At 38.3% G+C, this 12,160-nt stretch overlaps 1 protein-coding gene across 1 annotated transcript in view; it reads right to left on the reverse strand.

The window, feature by feature from the left end:
* Positions 1 to 275: 275 nt before the first annotated feature.
* LOC142356394 (uncharacterized) overlaps positions 276 to 12,160 on the reverse strand; it is a 64,281-nt gene continuing 52,396 nt past the window's right edge. The window contains exons 2-4 of the mRNA XM_075408315.1: positions 10,807 to 11,204; positions 2,412 to 4,462; positions 276 to 469 (exon numbers count right to left, since the gene is read on the reverse strand). Of these exons, the coding sequence (XP_075264430.1) occupies positions 299 to 469; positions 2,412 to 4,462; positions 10,807 to 11,204 (2,620 nt within the window). The 3' untranslated portion in view covers positions 276 to 298. The remainder of the gene's footprint in view (positions 470 to 2,411; positions 4,463 to 10,806; positions 11,205 to 12,160) is intronic.

A 12,160-nucleotide genomic window follows, 5' to 3' on the forward strand; every position in this document is an offset into this window, starting at 1 on the left:
ACACACACACACACACACACACAAACACACGCACACGCATACACAGAAACACACACACATAAACACAAACACACGCACACACATACAAAGAAACACACACACACACACACACACACACAAACACACGCACACACATACACAGAAACACACACACATAAACACAAACACACGCACGCACATACACAGAAACACACACTCACATACACACACACATACACACACAAACACACACACACATACAAGCTCAAAGCGTACCTCAACCTGGTTTGTCATTCAATGCTTACAAATCTGAACTATTTCAATATACTGAGAAGTAATATATATACGCACTGTTATTAGCGTCGTTGATTCCTGTCTTCATGTATTCGCCAGCTGAGTTCTGAATATAATTGAGCACAAAATACACAAACACACAAGCACATCTCTGCTCATTGAATCCCCTGTAAGCTCCGTCACACACCAATATAACCTAATTATTAAATCTATATTTGAATTGTTAAACATAGATACATCAATCAAAATATAAGCATCTTTTCCCTTTGTGCCCCTCCTTCAGCTTAGTGGGTGCTTATTATTTGCAGCCGCAGACGTATTTGCCATTTTTTACTTATTAATTCACTATATAACGGCACGTGATTTGTAACTCGAGGTGCATAAAGTACTGAGGGGTAATGAAACTTACAGACGTTATTAAATACCAATTTTAAATGAACAAAAAGCTTAAAGTAATGCAAAGCTGTGGTTATAATTGAAGTGGAAAACTATATGGCCAAATACTTTGACCTTGCATGAGCTCCAGTTATTTAGATAATTAGCCATTTGTGGTTTTTTTCTGTTTTTGCCCCCACCCCCAGTCCTATATAAACGTTCTGTTTGCACCCCCGCCCTAAAAAGTGTATTTTTTTGTCCATGGAGATCCTTCTGTTTAGGCACAATAAATGGCCGGCACCGGTACAAGATAGGAAGGATTTTTGTTACCGGTTGTCAAAAAAATTACTGCCATAAAGTCAATCCTATGAAAGATAAGCGCATATATGGAAAAAACCTTCATTTTTCTTTGTCTGCTTACATTTCAATCAGATTTGAAATACTGTAAATGCGTTAATTTCAAAAGCTCGCTACCTAATTAAATTGTAAATGCGCCGTTTGTGTTTAATTGTATATGTATGAAATGCAAATGTTATGCTATAACATGTGAAAGGGGGTGCAAATGGATATGGGGGGGCAAAAACAGAAAAGTTCCCAATTTGTTATCCAATTTTAAATTTTTTTTATTAATTTAGTTTTCATAAGTTGTGATATGAATAAAAATTTTGTTATTACTCGTATTATGTACAAACAAAATATTGTCGTCTACCCGTTCGATTTTCGCTATGCTTTATAGCTAATAACTCGTTCTATTCTCATTTGCTGCTTTTGTTGATAGTTTGATAAATTTCTTATGCGAATCAAATTTTTTTGCAAGTTCCAAGTTTTGCTGTTTCATGAACCGTTTTTGAATATATAATAAAATGTCCCCTTAATTACACATTGGTCGAAAATCACGCTGTTTAACTTTTTTCAACAATTTGAATGTTGAATAGATGCTTCCGCTGAGTTCTTTTGATAGAGCCCTTTTTCCCTTTTTCCCCTCCTCCAGCTTAGTGGGTGCTTATTATTTGCAGCCGCAGACTTATTTGCCATTTTTTACATATTAAATCACTACCTAACGGCACGTGATCTGTAACTGTAGATGCATAATGTACGGGGGGTTAATGAAATTTGTAGATGTTAGAGAATAACAATTGTAAATAAACAAAAAGGTTTTTATTTATGCCAAGATGTGGTTATAATTAAAGTGAAAAACTTTTAATGGCCAAACTTTTTGACCTTGCATGAGCACCATTTATTTAGCTAATTAGCCATTTTGCATTCAATTTAATTTTGTTAATTTATTTTTCATAAATTGTGATAGGAAGAAATCTTTTGTCATTAGTCGTATTATGTATAAGCAAAACATTGTCTTCTGCTCGTTCAATTGTTGCTATATTTTATAGCTATGGAGTATTTTTGGTTTCCTTGGTTCCAGTGGAACTAACTCGTTCTATTCGAATTTGCTGCTTCCGTTGATGAATTTGACAAATTTCTTATGCGAATAAATATACTTTGCCAGTTTTGTGCTTTTATGATCCGATTTTGAACATATGATAAAATGTTCTCTTTCTTTATACAGTGGTCGAAACTCACGCTTTGTAACTTAATTTTCAACCAATTGAATGTCGAATAGATGTTTCTGCTGTTTTTTATAGTGTCTTTGGCTTAATGAAGGGAAATATTTCAAAATACGTGAAATCAGAAACAGTTTAAACATTGCAAATGAGTAACGCATTACTTCGGTATCATTGTTGGGAAACAAGTTCTGAAGAGCTTACCTGAAAAGTGTTTGTGTTGTTCGGATCATTGACAAGGTCACCCACGCCAACCCACGAAGCTACGATTCCAAACGTTGCTTTGAAATCAGGATCCGGTACCCGCGAACTTGCGGTCGCTAAGTCCTCATCTCTCAAGTTCCGCACGAAGGCTCCAAATGTCGAGGTGGAATTGTCGGATTGCCGCCTCTTTCGCGTTGCGTTAGCTGTTGATTCATTAGTAAATTTGTTGTTTATCAATGCCCCAGCGAACGTAAGGCCGTTTGTGTTATTGAAGTCCGCGGGTTGCGTTGGGAGGTCATCGGTAGAATCACAAGGGGAGGTGAGAAACCCGTTATTACAGGCACAATAATCGGTAACTTTTTGTCCGACGATGGTCGCTTGGCTCGGCAATTTTTGTTGGGGTGAGCAGGCTCCGTCGATGTGAGGTACTTCAACATCACCAGCATCTTCACCAACAGACAAGCCGATATCTTCAATACTGTCTATACCTGCTGTAGACGTTATGATAGCCGTTATGGTAGAATAAGAAGTTACATTAGTATCTGGGCTTGAAGTCACTCCTCCAACCAACGACTCGTTCCGGTCACCTGTGGCCGATCCCCCAATTGTTGTTCCATCCAAGTCCACCGGTGTCGAGGAGTTAGACAAAGATCCTGGATCCACAGTTGGGGTAGGGATGTTGACAAGTTGCCCTGTATTTGCTGTCACTGCAGACGTTGGAACCAAGTTCGCCACAGGTGAGGAGTTAGACAAAGATCCTGGATCCACAGTTGGGGTTGGGATGTTGACACGTTGTCTTGTAGTTGCTGACAATGCAGGCGTTGGAACCAAGTTCGCCACAGGCGAGGAGTTAGACAAGGATCCTGGATCCACAGTTGGGGTTGGGATGTTGACACGTTGTCTTGTAGTTGCTGACAATGCAGGCGTTGGAACCAAGTTCGCCACAGGTGAGGCGTTAGACAAGGACCCTGGATCCACAGTTGGGGTTGGGATGTTGACACGTTGTCTTGTAGTTGCTGGCAATGCAGGCGTTGGAACCAAGTTTGCCACAGGCGATGAGTTAGACAAAGATCCTGGATCCACAGTTGGGGTTGGGATGTTGACACGTTGTCTTGTAGTTGCTGGCAATGCAGGCGTTGGAACCAAGTTTGCCACAGGCGATGAGTTAGACAAAGATCCTGGATCCACAGTAGGGGTTGGGATGTTGACACGTTCTCTTGTAGTTGCTGACAATGCAGGCGTTGGAACCAAGTTCACCGCAGGCGAAGAGTTAGACAAGGACCCTGGATCCACAGTTCCAGTGTTGATCGCGACAGTTGTAGTTGATGTCGGTGCAGGCGTTTGAACCAAGTTCACCGCAGGCGAAGAGTTAGACAAGGATCCTGGATCCACAGTTCCAGTGTTGATCGCGACAGTCGTAGTTGATGTCGGTGCAGGCGTTTGAACCAAGTTCACCGCAGGCGAAGAGTTAGACAAGGACCCTGGATCCACAGTTCCAGTGTTGATCGCGACAGTCGTAGTTGATGTCGGTGCAGGCGTTTGAACCAAGTTCACCGCAGGCGAAGAGTTAGACAAGGACCCTGGATCCACAGTTCCAGTGTTGATCGCGACAGTTGTAGTTGATGTCGGTGCAGGCGTTTGAACCAAGTTCACCGCAGGCGAAGAGTTAGACAAGGACCCTGGATCCACAGTTCCGGGGTTGATCGTGCCACTTGTAGTTGATGTCAATACAGTCGTTGGAGCCAAGTTCACCGCAGGCGAGGAGCTAGACAAGTATCCTGGATCCACAGTTTCGATGTTGTTCAGACCTAGTGTAGTTGCTTCCAAGAAAGATGTTGAATCCAAGACCGGAGATACGGATGTTCTATTTAGATCTGAAGACGGAGTAGTTGACGAAGCATTCGAGGGGCAAATGTTTTCGGCTTCTAGTATTGGATCTGAACCTCCTTGATCCAACACATAAAAGTGCTGTCCAGAAGAATTGGTATTCGTTGTTCCATTATAGAGATCAGTCACTTGTGCAGTCCCAGAACCGGGCAGTTCAAAGTTACCTAAAACAAAATGCTACTATTTGATTCCTGCTTTTGCTTTAATCTATTAGTTATCAAAAGTACAAATAAAAATTTTTATTTGTACTTTTGATAACTATATTTATCATAAGTGCAAATAAAAATTTTTATTATTTGAGATCAAACAAATTTGTTTTTGTGTGATGGCCGAACCTTTTTATGTAATGCATCCGCATCGTTGGGCTTCAAACGGGAAAATTTATCGTCTGGTTGTTTTTTCAGACTATTTTTGAAGAAACAAAAAGTATTAAACAGAACTATGAGAAATATGGGATTACTCGATCTAAATCTAGTTTATACCAGGCGTCAGTATTATGGAGACGAGCTTCACTGAATCCAGCATAGCATATTTTTGGTTATGATCATAGTGAGAAAGAAAATTCACAACTGCAAAAATTATGGTCTTAAGTCTTGGAACAACGATATCTCTGCCAACACTCTTACCTTGTTCTTTCATTTGTCGCTTAATTTTAAAATGTTGATTACATAAAAAGTGAATACTTTTTTCAAATAATTCAATTTTCCTATTTATGATTACTGTAACAATCGTTTTCAGTGTGGCGAGGGATGTAACATTGGGGATGCAAATATGGGATTGAAAGTAATAGTGTTGGATTTGCACTGCGAACGAGTACTAAAAAGCTGATGTCATTCGCTCAACGAAAGTAGGATTTAGGAGCAGAGAGACATAAAACTGAAATAAGTGTTTAATTGCTCTCCTAGAGAAGCAATTATTATAAACGTGTGTGTCGTTTTATAATGCAAAATTTTTGCTTGACCGTTTTTACTCTTTGAATGACTTTTAACCCCTTGACTTCTTACGTTTGGCGTGATCTAAAATTCTCTCTTAATCACAATTTCATGCAGTTGAACTAAATTGACGGCAATTCAATGCTAAAAGTCAACTGAAAAATGCGCCAAAATTGGTGCCATTTTTTACTTCAAATCCCAATAGTGGTATAATTTAACCTGTATTGTGGTTATTTGAAGCCCACTATTGAACTTTGTTGTTCAATTTAGGCTTCCCTCCCCATACCCACAACCCACCCCCCCCCCCCACTGAAGCAGACTGCAATTGATTAGAGCTATCCACTAATCGTTCGGGAGCAAATCTTCCGACGTTTAGTTGGTTATGTTTTGTTGCAGAAGACGGAAAATTAAGAGAACCAGTCCGAGAAGTTGACGCTTAAAAACCATAAAAAATTGGCGTTGAAGCTGAATGCATTTACTTTAAGTGCAGTCTACGCTTCAGCGCAGATCTTAGGTAATTTTGCGTTGGATTCACCGTAGATCTTACATGACGTTGCGTTGATTTCACATTTTCCACAAAGAAAGTGGTTTTTCAGAGAAAGCAGGTAAGGTATCACAGTGGTAGGAAACGTGATGTGCAAGCAAAATGGCAGCGGTTCCAGTCTCGCAAAGAATCTCTATGCGTTGATTTTTTTGTACAATCTACGCTAAATTCAACGCTAATTTACGTGAGATCTACGCTTGGAAACACGAAGTTGTGAAAAATCTACATTTATAAACAAAAAAATATGCAAGATCTTTGCTTAGAAAAGCAGACCTCAACGCATTCACCGCAAAATCATGGAATAAAAGCACTAATTTTTTCGACTTATGATATTCATGAGGAAAAAAGAAGAGGGAAAACACCAAACAATGACCAAATGCTATATGACAGCGCCCACAAAAGCTGCAGACCAAGCACCAGCCAGCTACAAAAAAAGAGAGACCACTCTAGCTCAAAAAAGAACAAAGATCAAGCACATTTGACCAGAAACCGAAAGAGGCAGCGGGTAACACAGTCGAAACTCCTAAATCGAAAAAAAAGAAAACTGAATAGAAAAGTAAACAAATCGCGTCCAGATTATCTCGTTCAACTCGTTAAACAAACAAAGAGATCTGGGTTACTTTTAACACTTCTGAGTTGAGAATTACACAATTGCTGATGTTGCAGAAACAAATTCTCACAAAAACACATTTAAAAATTTCAAAAAACCAAGTAGAATATGTGAAGAAAACCCACATTACGCAAAAAAAGTATAGATTACAAATATCACCCTAATCGAACAACACCACACATGTCTACCACATCAAAAGCAACGAATAATACAAAATAACAATCAACAAACAACAGCAAGAAAAAGTCCAAATGGATCGAACCAAAACAAAAAGCAGAGTAAAGTTAGAAACAAAAAAATGAACAAGAAACGACAAGTGATTAGGATTTGGCAGAAGAATCCTTTGAAACAGATGTCACTTGCTACATCAGAGAATTGATGTAATATTGGCAATGTGTTAAGTTTAAAAAGCAAAATGTTTCTTATTAGAACTAGTTCCCCAAAACAACGAGAATGAGAGAAGAGGACTTGGATATAAAAAAACTTAACAACAAGAATTGCATTAGCTCGCACACACAGGAAGTCTTAGAAATTTCACAAAGGTGACAACAAAAACACTTTATACAAGGATCACAATTCAGAAAAACTCCGAGTCACTGTGCGAATTTAGATGATTTATAAACAAAAAACAAATGCGCAAGAAGGAGCTCAATTGAATTTACAATCGACATCAAAAACTGGGAAAACTGCATGTGTCATATTGATTCATGTGTCATCATCTAATGTTGAGTTCGAAATTTTGGATAGCTACTATCTGGCAAAACCTGGACTAAAACTGTCGGCATCAAGCAAATTTCTAAAGGTGAGAATGAAAAAAAACATTTAAAATTACAGTAAATCATCATAAAATCACATGAAAGGTATTCAAAACTTATGCACAAGACTAAAACTTTCAAACCAACACATAGCACAATCAATTTTCAAAGTAAACTTCCAACCTAGAGAACAAAAAGGAAAAAGAATTCAATTTCACGTTATTGAGAAGGAAGCAAAAAAGAATAACGAAAAAAGAGAAATAAATATTAAAACTTAAAATGTCTTTACGAACGCTTCATAAATCTCTTGGCAACCACTGCAAAACAAAGCCAAAGCATAGCAATTAACTGTTACACTACGAAAAAGCAGACGCAGTGTATTGACATCCTCGCAATGAAAAAAACTAACAAGTCTCAGAGCTGAAATGTAATCCAGGAGAAATCGACTATAATAAAATTGGCTTGAATACACTCCACCAGGACACACAAAACTACTGTCACTGTCACTCAGATTGATACCCTTATCACCATAAAGCATCCTTCCAAGCGCACTTAAGTAGAAAAAATTTAGTCCCGGCCTCAGAAACCAAACCGTACACAACGCTCATTCCGCGACGCTCATTCAAAAAACGGATCACCATCGGAAAAATCGACAATGCAGACAGTCAAAAAACAAGGCCAGAAACGTAAGCTAGAAACACCAATCAAAATCAGACCCCACAAATTTATGATAAAATTCGGGGACAAGTCAGAAAACATAGTGAAATTGTGTTAACCTTAAGTAATTAAAGCTCAAGCTCATATAATCACCGAACCAAGAAGCCTATTGAAACTACTCTAGAATATGACCCGAAGCAACTTAATTAACAACAACAGTTCCAGTATATACAAGTAACTATCACAGTATACTAATAAAAAAAAGATTTGGCAAGCTCATATAATCACCGAACCAAGAAGCATATTGAAACTACTCTAGGATATGAACCGAAGCAACTTAATTAACAACAATAGTTCCAGTATATACAAGTAACTATCACTGTATACTAATAAGAAAAAAAGATTTAGCAAGCTCATATAATCACCGAACCAAGAAGGATATTGAAACTACTCTAGAATATGAACCGAATTTAACTTAATTAACAGCAACAGTTCCAGTATATACAAGTAACTATCACTGTATACTCATACGAAAAAAAAGATTTAGCAAGCTCATATAATCACCGAACCAAGAAGGATATTGAAACTACTCTAGAATATGAACCGAATTTAACTTAATTAACAGCAACAGTTCCAGTAAATACAAGTAACTCTCACTGTATACTAATAAGAAAAAAAGATTTAGCAAGCTCATATAATCACCGAACCAAGAAGGATATTGAAACTACTCTAGAATATGAACCGAATTTAACTTAATTAACAGCAACAGTTCCAGTATATACAGGTAACTATCACTGTATACTAATAAGAAAAAAAGATTTAGCAAGCTCATATAATCACCGTACCAAGAAGGATATTGAAACTACTCTAGAATATGAACCGAATTTAACTTAATTAACAGCAACAGTTCCAGTATATACAAGTAACTATCACTGTATACTAATAAGAAAAAAAGATTTAGCAAGCTCATATAATCACCGAACCAAGAAGGATATTGAAACTACTCTAGAATATGAACCGAAGCAACTTAATTAACAACAATAGTTCCAGTATATACAAGTAACTATCACTGTATACTAATAAGAAAAAAAGATTTAGCAAGCTCATATAATCACCGAACCAAGAAGGATATTGAAACTACTCTAGAATATGAACCGAATTTAACTTAATTAACAGCAACAGTTCCAGTATATACAAGTAACTATCAGAGTACACTATTAAAAAAATTTAGCAAAAGGGACTGAACATAAACGACGACTAACACAATTTGTTGTCTGCAAAATTTTTGGAGAGTATAAATGAATTTAGGAAAAAAACAAAAGAATTCTATCCATTGGAAAAAAAGAAAAGTGAACTTCCCAAACAATGACCAATCACTACATGACAAGGTTCGCTAAGCTGCAGACCAAGCACAAGCCAGCGACAAAGAGTATATAAAAGCCAGCCAGTGTGATACAGATATGAAAACAAAGGAATGATGCTTGGACAGGATTTCTAACATGACATCAGACGTTTCATAACTTTGCGGCCAATAAAAAGAACACCCGTTTACTGTTCGCTCACCAATATGCTGTGTTCTAATCGGTCCACTGCCCTCAAGTTCAAGTTTATTCTCAACATGTTTTGAAGTCAAGGTCGAACAAGATTATTAATTGGCTCGTCAAGTTAAGTCCTGGTACAACATGGAATAGAACGGAGAGTACAAAAAGGATGGCCCAAGATCCGCAGCAGATGCTTGTGGGCATTAAACATTTAAAGAAGTAACAATTCAAAAAAGCTCTCGAGAGACAAAATTATAAGATTTATAGGCAAAGAACATTAGTGAATACATTGAAAACGGTTACGTAGTAACAGTCCCTGTTGCACACAAGGTCGAAAAGTTGTCGGATTGAGAGTTGTACCTACCATATCCTCCAGTAGTCAACCAAAACTAACCGACAAAAGCTCGTAAGTTGCTAAATGATATGCAAACCTTCTTTGATCAAATCTTTGCTCACTGGTACCGCCATTATCCGAAACCTATTTGTTGTTCAGCTTAGTTTCTGTCAACTTCAACTTGTGTCCGCAACCATTGAGGGTATGTTCCTCCATGTGGGTGTTTCTGAGTTTGACCATCCATCAATGAGTTTTTTGTGGCGGGACGACTTAACAAATGTTTTACTGTATCAAAACACGCGTCATATGGAGACTCTTCCACGTTGCGTACCCATTGCATACAGAAATCAGTACCCGGAAGCAATCAAAGTTTTCCTAGAAAAGTTCTCCTGCGCTTGGTGCTGAGCCTACTGTCTAAGGTAATTGATCCTATTGCGTACCCATTGCAGCGTTATGCCAGTGCACAGTCGTACGCTATCACTATTTGGTCACGTTGGACAAATGAGTGCTACCGGAGGATGCTACCGAGTATACTTAGAGCAGAAAAATATTATCCAGCAAAAAACGAGATTTTTAATATAGGATTTAAATGACTAAAATACGTCCTAATATACAAAGAAAATTTCAAAAAAAGTTTGTTTAACCTCATTTTAAGTAAATAGTATTACGATATGTATCAAATAGGGGGGTTTTTGGTTTAATAAATTTAGGTTCTTGAGACGATTGTTGAACGATTATGAACGGATTTTGACGTCAATTGTATCAGACAACAAAAACGGTTAACGAGCATCAAAAAAACATTGCCGTCTAAACCTCACTTGTTGCTATATACACACCAATGCTTATACGTTAGCTTATTCAGATGTACGTTGCGTTATGATGCTAATACGTTGCTCACTGGACTTCTGTTCTTGAATTGACTTACGAAAGAGTGCTGTATTCACCTTTACAGGCCCCCTCCCCTTTTATGGTATATTAATCAAAATTGGAGTGGGGAGGTGGCGAAGAGTGTGTGTGTGTGTGTGTGTGTGTGGGGGGGGGGGGGGAGTGTTTGGGGGTATGCCTATATTGACAACTAAGATGAACGGTATTATAGTAAATAGGGAGGGTGAAGCAACATGGCAATTAGACTTACATCCACTGGGTATGTTGATGCCGGCTCTTGCGAATTCATTAGTCTGCGGGAAATTTAACGATGGGTCGAAATCGAATTTGATGTAGCAAATAGTAGCATTGCCTCCACTTGTGAAATTGCAGCCGAGGAAGATGGATGTACTGTGCCCAGACGACGATGTATCGGCGGACCATCTAACGAAGAAAGCCCAGTCAACTGCATTGGCATTCAAGTAGTTCTGGGCGACGCTGGAGTTTATATAGCCAAAAGATGTCTCGTATGTTCCATATGAACTGGTGTTAATAAGCATCGCTCCTGCCATGACACCAGACGAAGAAGAGTCAAAGTCAGCAGCTGACGTCAGCACCTCGCCTGCTCCTGATGCGAATGATACGTATCCACCATGACATAAGAAGAAGCTGAAACCGTAGCCGGATTATTCCACATTCTACATTCAACCAATTATCTCCTCACCTGGCTCACCCCAATTACCCCCTCTTTTGGCGCAATTACACCCACTCCTTGACTCCTGCACCGAATTACCCCCCCCCCCCCGAATTTTGAAGAGCTTGGGTTGGATGCCACACTCTAAAAATTTTATCGTATGAAATCAACAAAAAATGTGCATTTTTACCCGATTTCTCGCGTGAAAATAGACACACGATAAAAGGCCAATTTACACGAGAAATCGTGTAAAATTACACGATTCTCTCGGGCTTAACGTCATGACTTCTCGTGTGATTCACACGATAAATCATGCAAAATTCATGCAATTCATACAAATAAACTCCCGAATGAAAAAACTGGTGTCTATCTTCAATGCCTAATTAACAAAAGACAAAGCTCAGAAAACCAGTCGAGTGTAATCTAGGATTTTTGATCTGGGTTTCAACATTTAAACCTTAGCGTTCATAAAAAAATTTACCTTTGTGTTCATTTGATTACTTTTAAATACAACAAATACAATTTTTTATCACACGAGGAAAAATCATGTGTTTTCACATGAGAAAATTTTAAAGTGCATCCACGAAATCAAATCCTTTCATTTTGCGGTACAATGGGGGGGCGGGGGGGTTGCGGAATGGGTAGGGGGCATTTTTTAAGTGGGGACAGACGCAAATAGACTCAAACTTCAAAGTGGGGCTAAAAGATAAGTGGGGGTACTAGTAACGGGTACAGAGAAGCAATAAAAAGTATGGCGAAATCATTTGACTCATTTTCAGAGTATGATTAACATTCAGTACTCATTCGGAACATTTCCAGAGTAACAGTATTTTTCAGTACTGATTCGAAACAGTTTTCGACTACTCTTCAAATACAGTAATTTTCAGTAGGGATTCGCAATATTTTCGGGGTGAGAATGACTTTCAGCACT

The sequence above is a fragment of the Convolutriloba macropyga genome, unplaced genomic scaffold, assembly GCF_964194025.1.
Source record: "Convolutriloba macropyga unplaced genomic scaffold, txConMacr16.3 SCAFFOLD_995, whole genome shotgun sequence".
NCBI classification, from domain to species: Eukaryota; Metazoa; Xenacoelomorpha; order Acoela; family Convolutidae; genus Convolutriloba; species Convolutriloba macropyga.